Here is a 25,473-nt window from a genome sequence, read left to right on the forward strand (position 1 = left end):
ACTCTCTTTCCGATGAACTTGCGCTGAAAGAAGAAGCCAAGATGGCCGCTGTCGGAAATGTGCCACGTGCATGGATTTAATAATCTTCGGTGCGGATAATATTCGATGACAAATTCATCTTCAACGCCTCGGATGGCTGGATGGTAGTGACCTACGCTTTCGTAATTGTTTGTTGCATCCAAAGTTAAGATGCAAATGGAATAAAATAACAAAGATGCCCTGCAGTTAAGTGGCGACCGTCCGGGTGCCATGTCACACATTATGTGACACAAATTGGTTTCTTTCCTGTAAGTAGCTTTTGTGCCTACATGTAGCCTATATACAATCTAGGGTTTACCCTAAACTAAAACTGCTTAACAGAATTTCATCTTTTCTTAGTCGCGACATTTTGCTCAGAATCTGCAAGCAGACTGTGCTACCTTTATTAGACTATGGTTGTGTTGTATGGGGCGAATGCAGCAAAGAGAACACCCAACGTTTAGAGCACCTGCAAAATCAAGCAATGCGAATAATATTGCATGCTGACCGTAAGACATGTACTCAGGAGATGCGCGCTAAATTACGGCTATTATCACTTCACAGTAGACACCTTTTTATCAAGCTGCAATATGTTTACAAGGTAATTAACAACATTAACTGCCCTAAGCAGTTGACAGGTTACTTAATGAAACGATCACAGAGACATTGTCAATCTTTTAGAGATCCAACATTATTAGATCTACCACAAGTTAAGACCAAATGTGGACAGACCTCGTTTAAGTTTTTGGCTGCGAGTGCCTGGAACAAACTGCCAAGAGAGATTCGCGAGCTCACAGCACTTGCACAATTTAAAGGCAAAACATTCACTTACCTAATAAACATGGATAGTGCAAATCACACTTGTACAATTGAAATTTAAATTTTTGTATATAATTTATACTTTTTAGATTTTGTAATTGTAAATTCTATGCCTGTAATTCTTTATTGACTTTTTTTGATGTTTTTTATACAGGTCACCGATTAATACCAGTCAATCTATATCTTGATCGACTGACCGGTCTTTACCAGTGCAGTAAAATGGAACGTGGCCACGAATATATATTTGCTTAAAGCCTTATTTTAATCGCCATGTGCTTGGCCTGACGAGATTACATGATGCATGGGGCGCGCATGCCCGTATGTGATGTGTCACGCTGGACATACCGTGACATCCCCCTCTTTTTGAAAAGAGGTCCTAGTAACATGCAGATAAATCGATAAAAGGGGACATGATAATCAATGCTAATCAAATTAATCAAACGTCTATCAAACGACAACAGGAACTAAGAACAGTTTCATGGGTGTAAATAGGAACCCAATGTCAACAAAAGAGTTTTTGTTTGTCCCTATTTAATCTTTGAACTTGGTTGGGACGCGGGTGATGCATCCAGTCCTTGTAACTTGGCTCTTTGGGTGATAACAGGTTCCTTCACTGGTTACACCAGCACCTGCTGGCTCGAGATCAATTTGCCTCTTGCTGCACGGTAGTTGGAGAGACAGTGACTGATCTGGTGTCGGTGTACTGTCTTGAGGACTGGCTTCTGACAACGGAGGTGGTCTGGTCGCCTTGTCATTGGGTATGTGTGCGCCTTTGGAGCCGTCTACTGGGGTCACTGTACCGATAGGTGGAGTGTTACTGCCAGCTGAGGGGGGTACTTCTGATAAATAAAGTTATTATTATTATTATTACTCTTCAGAAAGTGTCCATGGAGCATTCTCTGTTGTCCCCAGATGAAATTATCTACCTCTGCCCTCTTGCATTTGTATCTCTTTTCAATGGTACCTAAAAATGTGTTCATAAGGATTGCAAGAGCTTGTAGATTTGAGCAGCTACTTGTTTGTCTTCTTTGTCTCCCAGAAGCTGGATAACCACAGTTACAAGTCTCGGTTCTCGACTTAGTGGTCTGCATTGTTTGAAGATAGCTTCAAGCCTTTTGCATTGCGGATGGTTAGTGTCCCAAGATGCATCCGCAAACACAACAATTAGGTCATAAGGATCAAACAATAGACCCCAGTGACTTGTGACCTGGCACACCATGTCAAGTACTGAATTTAACCATACTCTGCCACAACTGATTGTTAAGTCTCAACCTTCTTTTGCAAGGCAGCAAGATCCTGAAAAAAGACAATTAAAACAAAGTCAAAAACTGACGATCACATGGTGTCTGAAACAAGCTCAAAATAAACATCAAAGTCAAAATAAATGATCAACAACTGTTTAATAGCAGCAAGTTGCAAGAAACAGAACTGCCCAGAGAGACGACTCATCTGGCATAAGAAATAAACCTGCACTGGATCTCGTTAAATGAATCTTGTGAAACACCATGTAAACTAACAAGACAAGGCAACTGGTCAAAGGCAATTCCACAGTGACAATAAATGCTGAGGGTATACAGTCAACTCTCTCGTTGCAAACACCCCACTGTTATGGACACTTGCTATTTTGGACAAAATCCAGATTCCCGGTGAAAGCTATAGAGGTTTGATTGGAAATGACTCCCTCTATTACAGAGTTACAAACACTTTTGTGGTATGAAAATGACAATTATATTGTTTCGACTCTTGATACAGCGGACACCACATGCTTTTCATATAACATAATTATGTAAAATTAGTCTGCTGTTCATCATTTGTCAAAATACACTTAAAAAGACCTCTGGAATGGTTATTTTCACATCAATTTTTTTTGTCTGCACAGTAGTCTTCGCTTCTTAACTTGAGCTTACATGTTTTTCCCTCCCGGCTCTTTAGGTGGAATTAGTCTGCTGTGTTCCATTCTCGATGACTGCTTAGCAGCTTAGGTACTGTTGATAAGCTCATCCAGTCATGTCAAAGCATGCATTTTACAGTGCGGACACTCGAGCAATGAACGCTATGGCTTTATTTTCACTTTAGTTGTACTTTTTTTCACTTTATTACCTTTTTCAGAACTAGCCAATCACCGCTGCGAGTCAATGCAATGGCCAAGACATTTTTTCTGCCTTTTTCCCACGCTATTTTCAGTGGCGCCGTGATTTCACACAACGGCAGAGACATTTTTCAATTTTTTTCCATGTTTTTATCAATCACAGTCGGTCTGCTTCTTACAATAGTGAGATATTTTGCTGGTGAAACTATAATGCCGCTTTCTGATGGAAATATTACACTTTTTCATTCAAAAACAAGGAACAAATGAAACAAAACATTTATTTCAGAAGCAGATGTAAAACAACATTAGACGTAAAAGATGTAAAAAACCATTGTTAGGCTTTTGGCTAACAATAACTTGTCTGGAGACGGGAAGAAGGCATTGAGGTCTTCAGATTTCACATACGCTAGCGACCTTGATCTAAACCCTCTATTTTTGAATTGTGTCGAGAGACGCTCCAGTTTTAGGCCTGGAGATAGAGATTTTAACCATGAGTGAACCTCTGACGGACCCAACACAAAAAGGTCTGACGAGTCAATTGATTTTGCCATCTTCATTCAACAGCAACACTTGTGTTTTCCAACCATGGGGACTCTAAATAGCTTGCATGCAAGAGATCGACATCTGGAGATAAGCTGTCAATCATGATGTTACAAGTAACCGCAATTCCCAAAGCATGCAACTGAATTTGAAGCATCTTTTTAGGAAACAGCTTTGCCAATTGCTATTTTGGTCTCGTTGAGAGTGAGCAGTGTATTTTAATTGAGGTAGCATTTTACCTGATTAAAGCCAAACTTGCATGCATTTAGGAGGGGTGAGTATGAAGGCTGGAACAAAAGATTGATACTATGTTCTTGAAAGATATCCCTCAGTAACAGTTCAACTTGGTGTCCATGGTGAAATCCACAGTTATCCATTATTATGCAGTCACAGCGTTCCAGAATTGGTGAGCCGTCTGCTCTTTCTACTGCTAAAGCCTCATCAAAAAAGTTCAGTATTTCCATTCCGTTAGAAGCGCCCCGTAAAATATTGTAGTAATCAATTCCTTGTATTGAGTGAAGTGGGTTAGGCGTGTAGTTCGCATTCGAGGTGTAGCGCTGTAATTCAATGGTAGGCTCGCTGATATTTGAATTACCGTATACGCGATTTACTTAAGTAATTTTGACACCAGACTCATCGAGAAAGTGAAGTGTAGTACAGTCTAGTTGCGCAACTTGATCAAGAACTTAATCTTTATAGTTGATGTTTACGTCTGACAATGACTTCGTTGGTACTTGCGTAAGTTTTTTTCGTCATAAACAATCCTCCCGAATGCACTTTTTATTGCACTCTGAGATGGCAAAAGATCAGGTGGCAAAACTCCATCCAGCAATAAGAATGAAAAATAGAAAGTCATTTTTTCGTTCCCCCAAAGAGCTTCAATTTAACAAAAGTATCTAAAAATGCATCTGTTTAGATGAAAGTAGTACTTACTAGTTTAATTTGCTGGAGCGTAGGCCATTTCGTGGTGAACTGAAAACCTGAGTCTGACTTCAGTGAGGGCAAATGAATTCCCACCAAAAAAACTGCTAACATTGTTTGGAATACATGTATAACCATGCACTGAAAAGCGTCTCAAATGTTGTGTTGCATGGAACGATAAAAACATGAAAAAAGGGGAAAAAATGTCTGTGCCATTGCTTCGGTTCAGATGTGATTGGTTAGTTCTGGTCAAATATAAAAAATAACTACAAAATTAGTGAAAATAAAGTTCGAATAAAGTGAAGATAAAGCCATAGCGTTCATGGTTCGAGTGTCCACACTGTAGGAAAAAATGATAGGATTTCATCTCCAAAAACATAATATGTGGCCATTTCTAAACTCGTGGATATGCAAAGCGTAGAAACATGTTTGTTGCGGGGACTCCAATATGCAAATGTGTCACTCACTCACTTACTCACTCAGGTGTAGACACGGCTCATAATTAGTTGGCCCAAACAAGAGCACCCGAGGCCAATGCCATGTTGGAATAGTAACCGAACCCGACGCCATATCGGAATAGTAACCGTTGAGTCACTGCGGGCCTACTATGCAAGCATGCATCGTGCCAGCCCGAATATTGATGATTTTGTAGCTTTTACACGACCATTAATATTAGGTGTTTTGTTTAACTGAAGTGGAATTGACTTTGAATGTTTGAATTAACACTATGGCCAACTTGAAGGCTGAATTTCATGAGCATTTGAGTCATCCAGGGATTCAAAATGACCAGGAAATGTGCATTTGTTTGCTGGGAAGTGATCTGGAAATGATTAAATCTCATGCTAATGTGGTAAGCTTTGATGAGAATGTTCCTTATTCCTCGACCTCAACGAACTTATATGAGCAAAACGAACAACTTGTATTGAACGAAAGAGCTGTTGAGAACAGGACAAACATCGGCACCATTGTATAATATTGTAATTTCATTTTTTCTAATCTAGTAACATCTAAACCTGAGGCTAGCCGAAATATTGTTTTAACTCTACGACGTTGTGTCAGCCTTGCAGTAGTGACGTATTATCGGTTTACTTTTCAAGATTGGCTGATTAGATCTCCTGTGAGATCCAGCGTTCCATCAAGCAGGACCTTCATTCACAGCTTTGCAGTTTAAACACTTAAGTTTTTCGTGTTGAGTTCTCCATGTTCAACCGGCATCAAGTTAAGTTTAGATTAAAGTCGTGTTCTCTATACTTGTGTTGTTTATTTTAGTACATTGATCTGAACTCTAAGTGGGATGTGAAATGTACATAAACTTGAAAAGAAATTCCCAAATACTTGATTTTGATAAGCTTAAATGATTTTTACCCTGTCTTTTGTTTACACTTTTGCATCCTGATTGAGAAGATAGCAAAGGGAAAGAAACTCCCGGTGAGCTTGTCCCCAATTAGTAGTTAATACTAAATACATTGACACTTCAATAAAGCTGTTATCATTATTGTTGGAACACATATTTATGGGTTGACAGATTTTTGAGATCAACACTAAAAATGTGTGCAAAAGAGGCTACTTATTTTGACGTATTTTACGTTCGTCCATGGAAAAACGAAAGTGATGGTACTTCTTAATGTTTGGGAGCTTTGTGAAGTACTCCGAAAGAAATGCCGCCCAGTCGTACACGGGAACAATTTCCTGGCCATCGTGCGTTCCCACCAACTGTGCTTTGTTTACTCCTGTAGTGCTACAACAGTCAACCATTCGTGCAAATTCGTAGAGCGACGATATAAAGTTCACTTTGTATGCTCGCTTGATCAGGCCAAAGCAGTGGTCTGGGGCAAATTTCGTGTGTCCGGCGATTAAGAAGGAATAGTTAATTGATTGATGCAGTTTGTTTATTACTCTGTGCGAAATACCACAAAAAGTAATTGTTTTTATTCTGCCCCGTACAATTGTCAGCATGTAAGTAAGCATGAGTTTCTCCAAGTCCGTGGGTCTAGAAATAGTGGTGGACGTAGCTAATTGTGGAATTCACTCCTTTTCTGACAGTACTAGCTTTGTCAATGAGATAATTTACTTGGTGCCCTGCTCCTTCACACATGACACCGAAAATGCCACATATTCGTGGGGTCTTAAAGTAGATGGGCCCTGGTTGCATCGGGTTGCTAGGAAAGTGGATCTTTTGTGCGTAGTCGAACGAACAGTGAGCATGGTTCATGACGTTTACTTAATCGGATAGGTGGCTCCACAGTTTCAAGTGTTTTTTGCATCCTCGCAAACTTCGTTGTATAACTCACTTTTAACAGTGTCGAGATGTTCTTGTTGAGCGCGGACACATTCTGATTTCTCTCCGTCCGGAAGATTCGCTGATCTTACAAGTTTCGAAGTGTTTTGCTGGCAAGTCACGCACAAGTCAGTCATTGGTTTTGCTACAACCACATTAGGGTGAAATTGTTCCCATAGATCTTTAAACTTAGAATAGCTTACCGCCTGCTTCTCTAAGGCTGTACACGCTGCAACAAAGTCGCGCCACACGCTCATCTTCATTTCGCTTGCAGACAACAGTTTTATGTCGTCGCTCTTATAACCAGGAATCCTCCCAGGAAGCGTGATCGTGTTCTCCTCAACATAGCTCGTAAGGAATGATTTAACATCTTCAACCACAGTTGTAGGGAGTGTGTTGCTTGGTAATCTTTTACAGTTTCCATGCATTCTTGGTGAAATGCCATAGTTTTCATAATGTTCCTTTAGTCGGCGAAATCTTGAGTAACTTAATCCATGCAGATTAAGAAACATTTCCTTGCAGATGGTTAATGACTGAAACAGGAAATTACAGCGAGGACTTCGATTTCGTTTATCGCCAATGTGATCGATTCTGGTGAACGCTTGAATGTTGGCCAGAATAACCAAGTCCAATTCTGCGCTTGATAATTCAAGGCAGTTCAAGTTTGACATAACACTTTCTTCAGAAAAATATCCAGAGCAAGGACCACAGTTAGGTCCTCTTGAGCACCCGCATCCTTGCAAAAATCGCTTGACCCTGTTAATCACTTGTTCATTTTCATTTTGCTCGGAGTAAGATTCCTCCATGTTTAACTGATAGTGTTTTCAAGAATTATGACTTTGCACTTGGAACACAAGATATGAGGGAGAGCTGTTACCGCAGCAATGCGTCATCGATGATCAAATCACGGCTTCTAATTGGTCACTAACCAAACAAGTTCGCGTGCGTGCCAGCAGATGATCGCAACAAAATTGCATTATGTCAACAATCAGAGTTTATTCTGCTTTTTAAAGAGTTTCAACACCAAACAAGAGATTGCGGGGAGCTTTTAGAAACGAGATCTTTACTCAATACATCAAGGTACCGTATTTACCCGTGTATAATGCGCACCCGTATATAATGCGCACCCTGATTTTCCGGACAATTTTTGAAAAAACAAAAAAATCGTTCAACAAAAGACAAACATTACAATGAGTATATTCCATTGCAACAGTTTAATAACATGAACTTTTCCGCTTACAATACTCAGGTAATTTGTGTTGACCTGCCGGTAAACTTTCCTGAATCACAAAGCAGTTTTTTACAACAGTTTCGAAGTGAGCGATAATTTTAAGATTGTTAACAGTACCTCAAAATCCATAAAAATCCTCTGACTGAGTCAGATGTGAAGAGCTCATCTACAACCTCATCTTCTAAAATAGATTCATCATCTGAAGAACTGTCGAAAACACAATCATCCTCAGAACCATCCAGAGCATTTGTGATTCCACACTTTAAAAAAGATCTCGCAACCATTTCTCGTGGAATATCACGCCATGCTTCGCCGATCCACTGGCACATGAGTTCTTCGGATGGTTTCTTTTGTCTTCCAGTTGCTGTCAGTTCATGGATTCCCTCAGCCATCCATGCCATCCACCCTTGCCTGACTCTGTCCTTAAAGGTTTGTTTAAACAGACATCTAGAGGCTGCAGTACTGAGGTGAGCCCGCCAGGAATTATGGCCAAATCCGTGTTCTCCGATTTCAGCAAACGTTTCACTTGCTCCGTCTTGTGTGCTTCAAAGGAATCCAACACAAGTAGACTTCTTCGCCGACTTAGACCTCCAATTCGACAACGCCAAACTTTTTCAATCCAAATTTTCATGATTTCGCTGTCCATCCAGCCCTTTTCTTGGACAGCAACTACGACGCCATGTTTGTTTTGGATCTTTGGCATGGTCTTGCGCTTGAAAATGACCAGCGGTTTCAGTTTGGAGCCATCTCCTATGCATGCCAAAACGACAGTCAGGCGGTTCTTTTCATTTCCTGTGGTGCGAATCTTCACTGTTTTATCGCCGATTGTGCTGACAGTTCGATTTGATGGCATGTCAAATTGAATTGGACTCTCATCCATGTTTGCCACAAGATGAAGAGGATAGTTGTGGGCTCTTCGCTGCCTGATAACAAACTGGTGAAACTGCACGATTTTCTCTTCGTAGTCCCATGGAAGACGTTGGGCGAGCGTGGTTTTCTGTCGCAACGACAAACCATTCCTCTTCATGAATCTTTGGCACCAGTGGTTGGAAGCCTTAAACTCGCCAGCAGCGATGTCATACTGCGGATGTTTAGAAAGTTCCATCGCTTTTAGCCTGATCATGGCCGGTAAAATCGCCAGTCCGTTGTTTCGCTTTTCTGTGATCCAAGCCATCAGATCTTGCTCAAGGCGAGGCCAAGCCGCTTTCCTTCCACGATTCGCATGTTGAAGTCGCGGCATTTTCTCTAGGTTTTCCTTGCTTCTTCGCCAAAGGCGGATATTGCTCTCGGCAATTCCAAACTGTCGCTGGGCTGAACGATTTCCATGCTGTTCTGCAAATTGTATAACTTTCAACTTCTCCGCTGTGGTGTAACTTTGTCGCTTCGTGTTTCCTGCTGCCATGATTGCCCGTAAGTTTACAATTATTCCAATAAAGATGCTTCAAAACAATTTGTTTTAATCTATCATATTTAAACAGCTGTTATTGGTTATGTTTTTATTATAACAAAAGTGTTAATCACAGCCTATTAAAACCAAGTTTATTGTTCTTTCGTGTATTCATGCAAATGAGTGTAGCGGTGTAATCAACAAACAAAAGGTTCCGCATATAATGCGCAGTGCAAATTTCGAACTATAAATTTTGGAAAAAAAGTGCGCATTATACACGAGTAAATACGGTAAGCTAAAATAGCTGTAAGGTATTCAATTCAGTGAAGCGAATCACAGTGATTACAAATTCTTGTTGTGTTACAAGTCACGCTGGATGGAATATTCAAATGAGAGCTGATAGTATTGTCTGCGAGCAATAACCATGTGTTTCTGTTGATGCTCAAAACAATGATAAACAAAACTGGAAGCTTTTTTCCTAAAAGCGATTTTCTAGGAAAAAGTGAAATTACAGTATGCAAATTTGAAGTATGTTTTGCTTGCTGAATTGATTGATAAAATAAATAAACCAGGAATAGAGTGACTGCGATAAGATAGGCATAGAAAGCGAAACCTTCAACTTTGAAAAAGATTCACTCTTAGTTTTAGTCTTACAATTATCTGAAAGTTACATAAAAGACAGCAAAGTAATAATATTAAGTAAACATCGAACGAAATGTTCGAAGTGAAACAAAGTGTTCGAACGATCCAGCGTAATAAATATTATAACTTCTGCCGCTGTTTGTTGACATTGTTTTGTGGCATTTGCAACTGCTGTACGTTGTTTCCTAAACTATGGCTAAACGGTTACAGCAAAAGGAAAGACAGAGGGATTGGTTCTGACAATGTAAACTGGGACGGCTTACTATAAAATGGAAGAAGTTTGCCATTAAATGAATAGTTCTTCCGTTTAAACAGATTGCCCTTCCATTTAAATGGATTGTCCTTCCGTTTAAATGGATAACGGTCTTTTAAATATGTTTTGCCAATTTTATCAAACAGATCAAAAAACGGATTAAACGCTTCTAGAAACCGTTTAACACTTTTGGAAACCATTTTAACAGATACTAAACGGGTAGAAAACGCTTTCAAACCGTTAAACGGATATCCGTTAGGGTACGTTTTCCCAAATCAGGTCACATATATGGAGATAAGTGGTTCCACATTGGAAAAGAAGTGTTGTCTCATGAGAAACCTTACCTATAGCCTTGAATGAAATGCAATGGAAAACGTTTGCGAGCTTGTATGACTTGAATACATGCAAATTTTTCCAGCAGACAGATCAACATCAAGATCTGAGTGTGAGAGAAGGGGAGGGATGGGGAGGGGGAGGGGGAGGGGGGAGAGTACTCTATGATTTGTTGGGCAGGAGTGTCCTCTGTGACTCAAGAACCCTTAGCCTTTACCACTCCATGTTCTGCTGCAATTTTGCCACCCTAGATATTATGGACGTATGTCTTTGTAATATGTGTGCAAAAAAAGCCTACACTTTGTGAGTTAAGTGCAACTTTGCATGGTACAAACCCGGCTTGTTTTAACAGCATTTGATAATACATCAGTAATTGCAAGTTCACCAATATGTTTCATCTCTAGATTACTTAATCCATGAGTTTGGCCATAGGTCTCCTTTGATTTTTACCTCAGGGGAGAAGCTGATTTATGTGAAGACCATTTCTAAATGTGGTATCAGACATTGTTTTTGATGAATTGTTTAATACTTACAATTTCAGTTCACTCCATTATGTTTTGTTGTTCAGCATGAAAATTGAAGAACTGTATTGCTTTACTGTGTTGTTATTTGTGTAAGTGACACGTTTAACACATTAAAGATTTAAAGTAACTTCACAGACTTTGTCTGTTATTTATTGCATGCTAAGTAATAGTAATTTGACCAAGTGCAGTACAATTCAGGGAGTAATCACACTAGTAATTTCAATTTGAAAATACAAGCAAGATTACTTCCTTAATTGTACGACATGAGGTCCAATTGCTAATTAATCGTATCTGTGACAAATTTCGGAATTAAAAATGTCTTTTGAGAACTTCTTTTGAGTGAAAACGTCGGTAAGGCTTTTCAATAGTTTTGCAAACTGTAGGAAACGGTGTGAAGGAAACCATTAAAGTGTGCATAATTGAGGTGCGAATCACATGGGTATCCAATTGTAGTAGAATTATGGCGGAGGGTCGATTAGTGTCAAACTGTTTCATTTTGTGGGCAAATGCTGGGTTTATCTCGAGCTGACACACAGAGTGAAGGAGACTCAACTGCTGTACAATCAACTGAATCTACTTTATTGCTTGAATCAAGGTTCTTAAATACATAATGGTAGCTAACTTATACGTGATACAAAATACAGGATGATAAGAGTTTCCTTTGGCACAAACAACGTAATTACAACATGACCACAATTTACAGATATGGGTAAACACTTACATAAATCCTGTGGAACTAGGAGCTAATCAGAGCAGAATCCTATGCTTATCTTGTTGTTGGAGGGAACTAATGTTCCTGCGTGTTTTTTTTAGATGGAAAGTATGAACTATTTTTTTAATATTCCACGCAACACGTAGTAGGAATACAGATTCTTGAACAATAAAGGCTTATACATAGATCATATTTCCGGCTGTAATTATGTAATCAAAGCAGATTGTTTGCCATGTTTTGTCACATTATGCTTAACTTTACAACACTTTTCCCATGCCTGAGTTATAGAGAAATATAACTAACTAGATTAAATCAAAACTAGCGTTTTCCGATCAAAAGCATTATTCATTAAATGTCTTTTGTTGAAATCAATAAACTTATAAAACTACTGATTAAGATACAAAGTCTCATCCATGTTGGTGACGTAACTTCACGTCTAGGTCTGTCTGTGACCTATTGTATTGGTTGGTCATTTACTGCAGCATGTGGCTCCTGGAATTGCTCAGAACATTCAGATACTGTGACTTCCAAATCTGTTGCTTCATCCATGTACATGAGATCAGTTTCATCAGGATCATATGGAGGTGGAACATGCGGTCTTCGCACTGGAGTGTTGGGTGCCGGGCTGGCAGTCTGATTAGGACCGTGCTGCTGATCCCCGAGTTAGGTACACCACCGAGTTTCAGGTGGTTGAAATGTACCACTTTCCTTTTCCTGGGATTGTCGATTGCCTGGATACGATAGGTCAAATTGCTAATGCTAGTCATCACAAGGTAAGGACCCTGCCATAGTGAGTGGAGCTTCTTAGTCTACCCATTCTTCGCAGCTGAGGCATGAAGGAATACTCAATCGCCAACCTCGATTTGCTTTCCAGCAATTCGCTTATTGTAATGGTCCTTCTGACATTTCTGGGCAGCTCGAAGGTGCTCTCTGGCATGCTCATGGACTTCTTCAAGGGTATCACACATGTTCCTCACATAGTCTGACACTTCTGGCTTGTGGTTTGGTTGTCATCCAAACATAGCATTAACTGGGAGCTGTACGTCATGTCCAAACAAGATAAAATGGAGTGTTCCGCGTGGATGCATGTACATTGGAATGATAAGGCATCATCATCAGTGGCAGGTGCTCATCCCAGTCACATTGATGATTCAACACATACCTAGCCAACATGTCTTGCAAGGTACGGTTCATTTGCTCAACCATTCCATCACTTTCTGGTTGGTATGGAGAGGTTCTGGTCTTATCCATGTTGAACAGCACACGTTTCCTGGAACAGCCAGGCTTCAAAGTTTCGTCCCTGGTCTGAATGGATCTTTTCTGGCACTCCATACCTGGAAATGACTTTTTTCAACAGCTTCTCAGCTACGGTCTTTGCTTCCTGGTTTGGAATAGCAAACACCTCTTTCGATTCCATGAAATAATCTCCAACGACCACGATGTACTTGTTACGGAATTTGAACATTGGCAGTGGTGCTTGAGCTGTAGCCTGGGGGGATTTCCTCCTCGCACACTTCTCACACTGCCGACACCAATCTTCAACATTGTGTTGCATGCTATACCAGTAGAATCGTTTTCGCACTCGTTCAACGGTTTTGGTCACACCAAGGTGTCCAGCTGATGGGGCATCATGGAGGGATGAGAGGATATCTGGTACTAACAAGTAGGGAAGCACAAGTTGTAATCGGGTACCACAACCATCTTCGGTCAGCCATTTGCAGTAGAGCACACCTTTCTCCCACCGTAACCAGTTCCACTGTGCCCACAGGCTCTTGGTGGCTTTACTGGTTCCCTGTACTTCTCGCTGTGTTGGTTTGGCAGCTTGGTTCTGTTTCCAAAGCAGTATCTGTCCCAGGTTTGGTTCTGTTTCTTGCTTTGCCTGTAGCTCAGCTGCTGTCCAACTTTGAAGCCATGGTCTGGTACTGCAACTGGCAGGGATTCCTGGATAGTGCATCAGCATTCTAGTGCTCATTTCCAGGGCAGTGTTCAATCTTCAGGCTCTTTGAAGCTCTGAAGCCATTTAAGTGCATCATGGTCTGTCCTAACTGTGAAGGGTTATCCATACAGGTAATGGCAGAAATGCTTGATAGCGTACACCATGGCCGACATCTCCTTGGTGGTGCTGTACCAACACTTGCAGTCCTCGAGCACTTGGCTGGCATGTGCAATCACTTTCTCATTTCCGTGTTGCCGCTGTAACATGACTGCTCCCAGACCATAGTCACTGGCATCACAATCCACTATGAATTCTCGATCAAAGCAAGGGAAGGCCAACACAGGAGCTGATACCAACTTTTCTTTCAGAACTCGGAAGGGGAGGTTGCAATCTGGGCTCCACTTAAACTTCTCTGTTGTCTTGGCAGTAAGGATGTGCAGCGGTGCAGCAATCTCTGTAAATTTCTGGATAAATGTGTGGTAGTAGGTCACTAAGGCAGGAAACTTCTGACATCGGTCACCTTCAATGGTATTGGCCACTGTTGAACTGCTTCAATCTCTGCTTGATGAGTGCTGAGATCTTCAGTGGAGATCACATGACCAAGGTACCGCACTCTGGGTCGCTACAGGAAACAATTTGATGGTTTCGGCTTCAGGCCTGCCTGGCAGAACCATTTGAAGACTTCTCTTAACCGCTCCAGGTGTGCTTCAAAGTCTCGACCATAAATAATGACACCGTCTGCCACTGCAACCCGGCCAGGACAAAGGCCATAAGCCTCTGGAAGGTTCCTGGAGCATTGCAGACACCAAAATTCATTACCTGGAATTCAAAGAAGCCATGGTAGGTCGTGAATGCTGTCTTCTCACGGTCAGCAACATCTACCTCGACCTGCCAACAACCACTAGCCAAATCCAGGGTTATGAACACTTTCGCACGCGCCAATGCATGCAGAGTCTCATCTATGTGTGGGAGGGGGTAGCTGTCTTTCCTGGTCACGTCGCTCAGCTGTTGATAGTCCACGCAGAAGTGTGTGGTACCGTCTTTTTTCTTACCCAGGACAATCAGTGCGGCCCACAGACGAGTGGAGGGTTGTACTACCCTGTGCTGCAACATGTCTATGTGTTGGCGTACTGTCCCGTGCTGGTGCATTGGTACCCTACTTAGTGCTTGCTTACTAGGAGGGTGGTCTCCAGTATCAATATGCTGCTGCACAATATCTGTCCGTCCCAGGTCTGCCAGGCTTGATAAGAAGATGTCTGTGAACCTCATCTAGGAGGCTAGCGAGTTCTTTCTTCTGTGGGCTGGTCAGGTTCATGACGTCCAGGTCAAACTGTTCTGACACTAATGGCTTCATGTCTCTGCATCTTAGTTGCAAGCCAGTTGCAACAGGGTGGTTCCAAACTGCCATCTTCCAGCTGGCTGAAGGTACCAACAGATGTGTTCTGGTAGAGGGTCACTGGAGTTGGTGATAAATTGATGACACAGACTGGCACCATGTCATCTTTAGGCTGCGCTAGCACTAGGGCCAACAAGAGATGATGTTCTTCGGCAAAACCAGGAGGTGGCTCAACTATCCCTAGTACACTATCACCACACAAAGCCCCCTTAAACTTAGCTGGCAATATCATCTCATGACGACCTGGGACCACAACAGTTTCTGCCAAACTTATTTTAAAAACCTTTGGAGATTCATTTTTACCTTTGAGGCTCACAACCTCTTTGCCAGTTTTAATTGATTTCCCATCTAGGTCAATTGTGCAGTTTTGCTTGCCCAGGAAATCTGTCCGAAGCAAACAATCTTTGGGCACATCTGTGGCCTCCAGCACTGGGTGAACAACACCCACCTAACCAAAAAAATTTCCAACTCAGATTTTCCCTTAATGTCTAATAGTTGGCCATTTGCAGATACTACTGGTTCACTGACCATTTTCAATTTGATATGAATTTTTGCTTTTACTAGCACACAACAATGTACAAGCGTCACTGCTGAACCATTATCAACCAACAGCGGTGTCACAAGAAACACTGAATTCCTGCAGCAGTATTGACATTTTCTTTAACTTTTGGGTTCAACTTGTTTCCTGACCCATAGACATTTGTTCACAATCTGCCATGAAATGGCCCTTTTTATGGCTCTTGAAACAGAGCTGGAAACGAAAATCCCTTGTGCAGCTGTTGTTGTTGCTGCAAAAAGTTAACCATGGCAGCTGTATTCTGCTTGAGGGGCTCCACGAGTTTGCTCTTCTTGCCCTTTGACAACTCCTGTACAACTCGAACTGACCAACCTTTACTACGATGTGACTCGGCCTCGTACATTTCCTTGATTTGCAAGGTGGACTGCCTGCCTAATTGAGCATTTTTGGACCAGACTCTCAGAGTTTTATCCGTATTTCTCAATCCTCCAACACATCAATAAATTGGGCGTTAGCAAGACTATCCGGCAAATCAGGCACTGCCTCCAGATAGGATAGGACAAGTATTCTCAACGAATTGGCGAGGTCTGACAATTTCTCATCCCGCTCGCAATGCCTGGCACGAAATTGGGCCTTGTGTAGTTCGACCCCACAAATTTTTTCCGTAATGCCTCCTTCAGTGTGGCATAGTTTTCCCACATGCCCGTTGCCAGACTTTTGAAGTTGGAGCAAGGCAGTTCCATGCGCACTTACAGCAAGAAACTGCACTTTTCGTTCATCGCTCCACCCGTTGATAGCCACACAAGTCCCATTCTTCATTGTCTAACGCTGTGAATGATTCAGGCATAGCTAAGGGCCTATTTTGTGACACTGAAGTCGATGGACCCCAGCCTGAAGGGGTACCTGAACCTGAAGGGATGGCACTATCACTTTTGGTAACCATAATTTAGACTTAAAAAACAAGAAACTGCAACCGCGGGGGTCATCAATAAATTACGGGCGAGGGTCAATTAGCGTCAAACTGTTTCAATACTTGGGCAAACGCTGGATTTATCACAAGCTCACAGGTGGAGTGAAGGACACTCAACTGCTGTACAATCAACTGAATCTACTCTTGCTTGAATCAAGGATCTTATATACATAATGGTAGCTAACTTATGTGTTACAAAATACAGAGGATAATAAGAGTTTCCTTTGCATAAACAACTTAATTACAGCATAACTGTATAATTTACAATTTATAATTTACAGCATAATTTACAGACATGGCTGAACACTTATGTAAATCCTGCGGAACTAGGAGCTAATCAGAGCAGAATCCTATGCTTATCTTGTTTTTGGAAGGAAGTAGTGTTCCTACATGTTGTTTTAGACCAAAAGCATAAACTAGTTTTCTATATTCCATGCGACACATACAAGGGATATTTTCACAGATACTTTAACAAAGGCTTATACATAGATCAGATTTTTGGCTGAAAATATGTAATCAAAGCGCATTGTTTGTCACGTTATGCTTAACTTAACACAATTACAGGTGTCCAAGTACGAAAAGTTCAAATTGTGGATACCTGTAATTGGACACCCGAGTGATAGGTCTGCAGAGAACCAATCACAAGAGGAGTTTGTTCTAGATACGATTAGGGAATTTTATCACAGAACCCGCTATTACTGATGTTCACTATTATGGACGCTAAACGGCATCCTTAAGCATGTCTGCTATAACAAGAGTTGACTGTACTTATATAGAAGGGACTCGCGGAGGCAAAAAGCTAGATGGGATACGTTGTAAGTGAAACTAGCAACAGCTAGTTTCACCCTTAGGAAACAAGGTGAAACACACAAAAAGGAAACAAAATTCGGAAGAACAAACCTGACGGGTATGATTCTAGTCTGTAAAGGACAAATTTGTTGAGAAACTAAATCCACAGGGGTAAACCCACTCTCACAACTGAAAGGTCCGATGAGATGGAACAAACTGATAAGATAAAAGTTTGGTGCAGATTAATTGGGTGTGACCAACTCAGAGCACATTCAAGTGAATGCAGCAAGACAAACTTTCTATCAACAATTAAATTCTGCAGCACAATCTTGCATTAAAAAAACTAAGTCCCACGAGTCAAACTTGCTATAGCAACCAGAATCAAATGAGACAAATTCTCTAAAACGACCAAATCTTCCATCACAAACCAACCACAGTGGCATAAACTGACGTGACAAATTCTTTCTCAACTAATTTTTGTGAGACATTCTCTGACCAGCTAATTAAGCCCGCATGACACACTTGCTGTAACAACTAAATTTTGAGAGAAAGTATCTCCTTATAAATAACAACTGAATCCTGTCACACAGACCCACTATAACAGGTAGATCCCGCAAGACAAATCCGCTGTAACATTTAGGATTGATGACACAAAGTTTTTACGAAGTTTGGCGAGACAAACTTGCCAAAACAACTCGACCTTCGGAGGAAACTAAACTTGTCGAGACAAACTTGCAACAACTAAATTCCATGCTGAGCACACCCATTGACTTTTGTAACAGCCTTCACATTGCAAATGTTTCCACATCAACTGACACTCCCCGTGTTCTCTTGTCCACCACTTCTAGGTCCACCACCATCTTTGTGGTCTCCTTAACCCCTTCACTGCTAGCCCCCATGTTACCCTTTGTGCCAAGCCTATTGTCCTCTTTTTGAGGTATTTCAAGTTGCCTCGAATCAAATGTAATTAACTCTTTAACAATAGAACCTGGCCCAAGAAAAGTATACATTTTCTGAAACTGATATTAAAAACTTTTATTTTGAGCTACAAAACAATTGAGCAAGTCAGCATTGATGAATAGGGCAAAGTAATCATGTGGTTTGGACGAGCCTTCTTATAGGACTGTATTTCATAAACGTCTATGAGACCGTACACAACTAACTTGCATGATAGAAAACATGACAGTTAAATCGACCATGGGGTTTTAGCTAACAGAACAAACTGTGCATGACAAATGTGCTAATGAGCTAAACAAATCAAGCGTGTCCATTCCGCCGGCCTTGATATAATCAAGATAAAATGTAAATGCTACTTAATAGTGTTTTCTTAATAGCGTCCTTTGTTCTAATAAAGTTACTTGAAAATGTTTCTTTGAGTTCATTTGGTTCCTTATGTCAACCTCAGAGAGACCCTGGGAATGAGGTTGTCTTTATGTTAGCTTAAGTTGTTTATACGTGCAAAGTCTTTACTGAGCACCCTCGGATGGTGCCAGCAAGCACAGCTTTACAATTGGGCGGACAAATGTTCCGGTTTTGGTTTTGACAGTGACCACTCTGACTAATTGATCTGGACCAGGATGGGTTCTGATGATTCGGCCAAGGGGCCACTGGCATGGTGGAGTGCGATTGTCCTTAATGAGCACAATGTCATTAACGCAAAGACATGGTTTGGGTCGCCTCCACTTATTGAATCGCTGAAGGGCATTGAGATATTCGGTTGACCACTGCTTCCAAACATGCTGTGTAAGAGCTTGACAGAGTTGCCATCGCTTCAGGGTTGAAATCGGCGCTGTTGCAACTTGGTCAGGCAGCGCTTCGAGTGGTCGGCCAATTAGAAAATGACCAGGAGTAAGTGGGGCAATTCCATCATCATCATTTGAGTCGAGTGACGTGAAGAGAGGTCTGGAGTTGAGACAAGCTTCGATCTGACACAAAACAGTTGTCATCGCTTCAAAGGTAAGTTTACTTTCGCCAACTATTCGCTTTAGATGATGCTTGCAGGCCTTCACCCCATTTTCCCACACTGAGCCATGATGAGGGCCTGTTGGTGGGCTGAATTTCCATTGAATGCCTTGTGCAGAGCAGAAATTCATAATAGATTCTTGTGAGGCTGGTTGTTTAAGAGATTGCTCAAGTTCCTTGAAATCCTTGTTTGCACGATGAAAACAAGATGTGTTGTCACTCCAGATTTCAGTTGGTTTTCCTTTTCTTGAAACGAAAGGACAAAAGGCAGCAAGAAAGGCTTCTGCTTTTAGATTCGATACTAACTCAATGTGACAGGATTCAATTGCTAGACATACAAAGATGGCTACATAGGCCTTGCAGTAGGTTGGTCTCCGAGTAGTTCCAATCTTCAGAGTCAGAGGTCCTGCGTAGTCAACTGAGACTCTTTCATTGGCGAAGCTTGGAAGGAGGCGTGCAGCTGGAACTTGGCCCATGAGTTGAGTTGTGATCTTGGGAGATGCACGCTGACATGTCACACATTGACGTGTGCACTTGCGCACAGCTCTGCGTGCACCAACAATATGGTAGAGATCTTGAAGAGATCCTAAAGTGAGTTTTGGACCAGCATGACACAGACGTTTGTGTTCACTCTGTATAATCAGTGACGTGAGGTGGTGCCTTCCATGGAGGATCAGTGGATGGCGGGAATGGTAGTCTTTCTGAGACTGTGAGAGACGTCCACTAACTCTTAACAAACCATCTGCATCGAGAAATGGATTTAATGGTTGCAGAGAATGGGACAAAGGGAGTGGTTTTTTCTTCTGGAGTGTTTCCACTGCATCTGGGAACATCTTAGCTTGTGCTTGTTTGAACAACCAAATTTTAACCTTTGACAGTTCAGCTACTGAAAGAGGTGTGGAGCTGAATAGATGATAGCGGGTAACAACACGGAATACCCAGGCAGTAACTCTCAGTAGATACATGTAGCTTGAGTATCTTTCAATGTCAATCACAGGCTTGGCTTCATCAGAAGCAGTAGTTACTTGAAGTGTCACTTCTTTTCTTTCTTTGAGTTGCAAACTTGCTTCATCGATACCTGAGGAGTAGAGCATTTCCAATGTAGGAGGGGCAGGAATCTTGGACTGCCAGTTTGAAGTATCTTCTTTCAACCAACTGGGACCATTCCACCACGAGATCCAACATCGGCTGGATTTTCTTCACTAGCAATGTGAGCCCATCTTTCTGGGGGAACACCTTCTTGAATTTCTCCGATTCTGTTTGCTTCCAAGGTCTTGAATCGCTGGCTACTTCCATAGATCCAGTAAAGGACAATGGTACTATCTGTGAAGGCATAAAGCTTGCAGGTTGGAATGGCCAAGATTTCTTGGAGATGTTTCATGAGTTGTTAGAGCAAATGAGCTCCACAAAGTTCAAGATGGGGTAAGGTAACCTTGATTGGTGCAACACGTGTTTTTGCCATAACAAGGGACTCCGCCAGCCATGTCGAAACTTCTTAAGTAGACAACACCACAGTAGGCCTTCTCACTGGCATCAGAAAAACCGATCAATTGTCGGTCAACAATTTCACTGCCAACTGGGGTGTAACAGCGTGGAATGCGGATGGCAGAGATTTCAGGGGGTTGTGTTCTCCGATTCAACCACTCTTTCTGAATGTCTGGTGGGAGAGGTCCATCCCATGCGGTGCCTTGCTCCCAGAGACGCTGGAAGATTATCTTTGGTGGAATCGTAATGCACGAGATGAGACCAAGGAGGTCGAATATTTTTGCTGAATCAGACAAAACTTCACGCTTGGTAATACTTGATTCTTCAGCAGATAGATCAGTAGAAGAGAATCTGAAGTGATCTTGACTTGAGTTGTATTCCATTCCAAGAGTTTTGACAAAGTTGTCAGAGTTTCCAAGGTTAGAAGTGCTCTTCGAGCTTCTAATCTCTGGTGAGATTAAGTTCAAAACTTTGGGCCAGTTTGAGTCCCATTTGTGAAGTTTGAACCCTCTGTTAAAGAGGTCTTGAAGTTGATGATGAAGTAAAATGGCTTCTTGCTTGGTTTCGACTGAAGGAAGACCATCATCGACATAGAAGGACTCTTTTACAGCCTTTGCAGCTAGGAGTAGCTCTGATTCATTTTGCTCTGCAAGGTGCAGAACAGAGTTTGTCGCTAAGAACAGAGCACTTGCAATTCCAAAGGTGACTCTCGTCATTCGATAGTCAACAACTGGATCAGTAGCCTTCTCTCTCCATAAGAACCGGTGAAAATCTCTGTCTTCTGGTGCCAAGGCAACAGCACGATACATCTTTGAAACATCAGTGGTGAGAACTTAAGGGTGTTGTCTGAAACGAATGAGAACATCCTTGAGGGGTGGATGAACAGTCGGTCCTATGAGGAGCTGATCATTGAGAGAGACACCAGTTGTGGTTTTCATTGATCCATCAAATACCACACGTAATGGGGTTGAGGCTGAATCCTTGTAGACGGCATGATGGGCTAGTAGAATGAATGTGACGCAGGTTTATTGAGATCAGCCTCTGGAACTCTTTCAGCATGGCCCAATGTGAAGTACTCGTTAATGACCCTTGCATAATCTTGGGATTTGTCGAAACGTTGAAGACGACGTTCAAGGGAAAGGAAACGTTGCAAAGCCAGAGGTCGTGATTGGCCTAAAGGAGGCCCTTGCGGCTTCAATGGGAGTCTCACTACAAAGCGACCAGTATCATCATGTTTGTGACTTCGGTCATAGTCCTGCACAAGTAATTTGTCAGCTGGTGATAGAGGCAACCTTGGTTTAGGTGGCTCCTCTAAAGTCCAAAATTTATGGAGAGTTTCTTTGCAACTTGGAAATGAAGTTGACGCATGCAGTGTTGTGACTTCAGCTGGCAATTGATGAGTGTTAGTGTTCCCAAACAAGACCCATCTGAACATGGTTGCTTGGGCTGCTGGGGTTCCCTTTGGTCCAAGGATAAGCCCAGGCTTAAGGATGTCGTGGTACACATGTACACCAAGGAGAACATCAATAGGCTTAGACACATTGACTTCAGGATCAGCAAGCTTGAGAGAAGATAGATGTGGCCAGTTCCCTTTAAGAAGGGTTGTGACAGGCAAACATTTTGTCAACGAAGGCAAAACAATAGCTTGAACATTGTCCAGTGCTGAAGAGCTCTGAGTAGATCTTAAATTCATGTTAACAACAGAGTTACTTTGGGTGGAGCACCAGGTGTCTCTGATTCCATTGATGGTGATTTCTTGCTTTTGTTTGTGCAACTTTAAGCATTGGACAACTCTTTTGGTAAAAAAGGAGGCAGTTGATGCTGGGTCCAGTAATGCTCGTGCAACCATTTGATGACCATTGGGTCCACTAAGGATCACTTTTGTTGTCATCATGAGAATGGCATTTGAAGCAATGGCTTCCGGGACAGTTACATAGGTAACAGTGGAGATGCCACCATCACTTGCAACGTTTCCTGGGTCAGTGGTGTTTGAAGCACCAGGTGCTGAAACCGTGAGAGTATCCAGTTTTGCTGTTTCCAATGTGTCTTGATTGACTGCATCCCTAGAATCATCGAGATGAAGAAAAGTGTGATGTCGCTTGCCACATTTCAGACAACAATTTGGTGAAGGGGACTGTTTACTTGTGTGCTTTGCCTTCAGACAGTTAAAACAAAGTCCTTGTTCCATAACTAAGTTCCGCTTCTCAGAAAGTGATTTTGCTTTGAAGGACTGGCAATAAGCAAGGTTGTGTTTTGATCCATTACAGGCTGTGCACTTAACTTTGGTGTTTGCAGTATACACTAAAAACTGCTTTGAAGGAGGTGGCTTTGGTGACCTTCCAGGAGGAATGTGAGGTTTCTTTGGGCCTGTTTCATGAGGCGCAAGTTCAGTGGCAGTTGCTCGGAGATCAAGGAAACTCAAGGAACTTGTCATAGCCTGGGACTTGCTTTTCTGCTTGAATAGATTTCTGCCATTCAACCATGGTTAGGTCATCAAGCTTGCACTCTCCTAAGGCAGTCATAAATCTTTTAAAATCCAGTTGATCCATTGCCTTTAATGATCTTAAGTGATGTTGAAGTGTGTCAGTGTATCATTAAGCATTGCTCTCACATGTGCTCTGTGAATGACTTGAGGTCTGTCAAAACGGTTCTTTAGGGCTGCCACAGCTTCTGGGTATGCTTTGGCTACTGCATCAATTCCTTCAATAGCATCTCTGGCCTTTTTGGTGGTGAGAGATTTAAGCAAATACTGCATTCGCAATTGGTCATCTAGCTTTTTCGAATTGTGTATTGTGGCTTCAAACTGTTGCCAGTAAGATTTCCATTTAGTTGGGTCTCCATCAAATGATGGAATGCTGAGTGAAGGCAATTTCATTGTCTTTGGTTCGTGTTCTTCCGACGGTGTCTTAAATTTGTGCAACAACTTGTTTATTTCCTCATGATGTTTGCTGTTTTGTACTTCGATTTCCTTGTTGCGCCTTTCCTCCCGTTCAAGTTCTTGCTCTTTGAATTCACGAGTTTGGTTGTGGCGGCATTCAATAATCAACAGAGCCAGTGTCTTGAGCTAACGAAATCTTGTCGAAGTAATTCAAAATGGTGTCGTTCCAATTTTCACTGTCTTTATCATCTAAGTCCAAGGAAACAGAGTCAATTTCTGCGGTGAATCGATCGAAAGTCTTCTCGAATTCAGAAAGCTGACTCCTTATGAACGTTAGTTCTTCGATCTCCATTTCGTCGAGCTTGCTTTGGGCTTCGCTGAGCTTTGAGGCCACACTGTCAACATTTTTTGTAATTCGAGTCCATTTCGCTTCAAGCGAATTCACTTTGGTCTTGTTTTCAGTAGCTTTAATTTTCGCTTGTGGCTTTGAAGCGACGTTCAGTACATAGAGCAGCTTGCTTGTGTTTTCGTGCACACATTCATCGTGAATTTCCAAATCCTCAAAATCCTTTTCAATAAGTTCCTCATTCGACGGTTCAACGATGGCGGTCGCTGCCAAATGTTGTTTTTGAAATTGCGCGTCCAAGGTGCAAATTTCGTTCAAATACTGCTTGGCGCAGACGATGTCATAGGCTGACTTGTCTTGTTTTTCGACGGCCTGTTCAACTTTCTTGGGAAGGTTTGTTATTTTACGTTTAGTAATTCCTTTTTTCTGAATGAGAGTCTCACGGGACATTTTGTGATCGTCTGTTCAACGGCGATTTGCTCGCTCAGCTGTTTGCTTTTTCAGTTTGAGGACTCTGAATGTACACTGTAATCGTCCGGTGTTTAAGGACCAGAATTTAATGGACGAGCCTTCTTCTTATAGGACTGTATTTGATAAACGTCTATGAGACCGTACACAACTAACTTGCATGATAGAAAATGTGACAGTTGAATCGACCACGAGGTTTTAACTAACAGAACAAACTGCGCATGACAAATATGCTAATAAACTAAACAAATCAAGCGTGTCCATAGTTCAAACCCTACCATCTGTACTTGTATACCAGAATTTCCTGTGAATGGAATATCACATAGTGGTGTTCCATGTGTGATTCATCAACAAGGGGAGCTTTTTGTTGCCTTGCTGGTCTTTGCCTTACATGGTTCACACGATTCCTACCATCTCCTTCATCGGAAGCTTCATCGTCAATGCTTTCTGCAGAATCCTGAGCAATATTGTCTTCATTAGATGAAGACACATCTTCAGACTAACCAATTTTGTCCTCACTCGCCAACTCATACGATTGATCATCTTTTTCATCGCTATCGAAATCTTCTTCCTCACCAGAATAATTCCAAATCCTTACTAGAGCTTCCTGGGCACCTTTGCTCTCTTGCCGACATATTTTCCAATATTCCCAAAATCGCCTCACATCTTCTCAACACATGACAAAAACAAGATGGCGGAAAGTTGCAGGCAAAACAAAAGACACGAATCCAACAACTTTCTTCTGGGAGACTGGTAACTAATAGTTACCAATCTCCCAAGTAGCAAGGATCCCATAGGCCGAAGGATTTTACATTTCGTGTGCCAATGATTTGACTGTAGCCTTCAAAGTCTTGACATACTCAGTATGTCAAGAAGGCATGTGAAGTGTAAGCATCACGTACTTAGTACGTCATACAGGCAATGAAGGGGTTAAAGTGCCTATAACCCCAAAACATTTTTTTCGCCTAATCAAATCTCT

General features: G+C 41.8%; 3 protein-coding genes and 1 pseudogene across 3 annotated transcripts; all 4 read right to left on the bottom strand.

The window, feature by feature from the left end:
* Nucleotides 1-5,950: 5,950 nt before the first annotated feature.
* LOC145498561 (uncharacterized) lies at nt 5,951-7,581 on the bottom strand (annotated as a pseudogene).
* An 11,240-nt stretch (nt 7,582-18,821) lies between these two features.
* Nucleotides 18,822-20,411, bottom strand: LOC145498563 (uncharacterized). The gene has a single exon (XM_081478470.1). It carries the CDS (start codon nt 20,409-20,411, stop codon nt 18,822-18,824), a length of 1,590 nt encoding a protein of 529 aa, XP_081334596.1.
* Nucleotides 20,412-20,729: 318 nt separating this feature from the next.
* Nucleotides 20,730-21,611, bottom strand: LOC145498564 (uncharacterized). Its single transcript, XM_081478471.1, has one exon. The coding sequence runs from the start codon at nt 21,609-21,611 to the stop codon at nt 20,730-20,732; it is 882 nt and encodes a 293-aa protein (XP_081334597.1).
* Nucleotides 21,612-21,802: 191 nt separating this feature from the next.
* On the bottom strand, nt 21,803-23,236 carry LOC145498565 (uncharacterized). The gene has a single exon (XM_081478472.1). It carries the CDS (start codon nt 23,234-23,236, stop codon nt 21,803-21,805), a length of 1,434 nt encoding a protein of 477 aa, XP_081334598.1.
* Between the last annotated feature and the right edge of the window lie 2,237 nt (nt 23,237-25,473).

The sequence above is a fragment of the Orbicella franksi genome, chromosome 9 (genome assembly GCF_964199315.1).
Source record: "Orbicella franksi chromosome 9, jaOrbFran1.1, whole genome shotgun sequence".
Classification (NCBI taxonomy): Eukaryota; Metazoa; Cnidaria; class Anthozoa; order Scleractinia; family Merulinidae; genus Orbicella; species Orbicella franksi.

What these genes read in the sequence shown, in the direction of transcription:
- LOC145498563 (XM_081478470.1), bottom strand. Translation starts at nt 20,411, where the DNA reads ATGCTCTACTCCTCAGGTATCGATGAAGCAAGTTTGCAACTCAAAGAA.
- LOC145498564 (XM_081478471.1), bottom strand. Translation starts at nt 21,611, where the DNA reads ATGTATCGTGCTGTTGCCTTGGCACCAGAAGACAGAGATTTTCACCGG.
- LOC145498565 (XM_081478472.1), bottom strand. Translation starts at nt 23,236, where the DNA reads ATGACAAGTTCCTTGAGTTTCCTTGATCTCCGAGCAACTGCCACTGAA.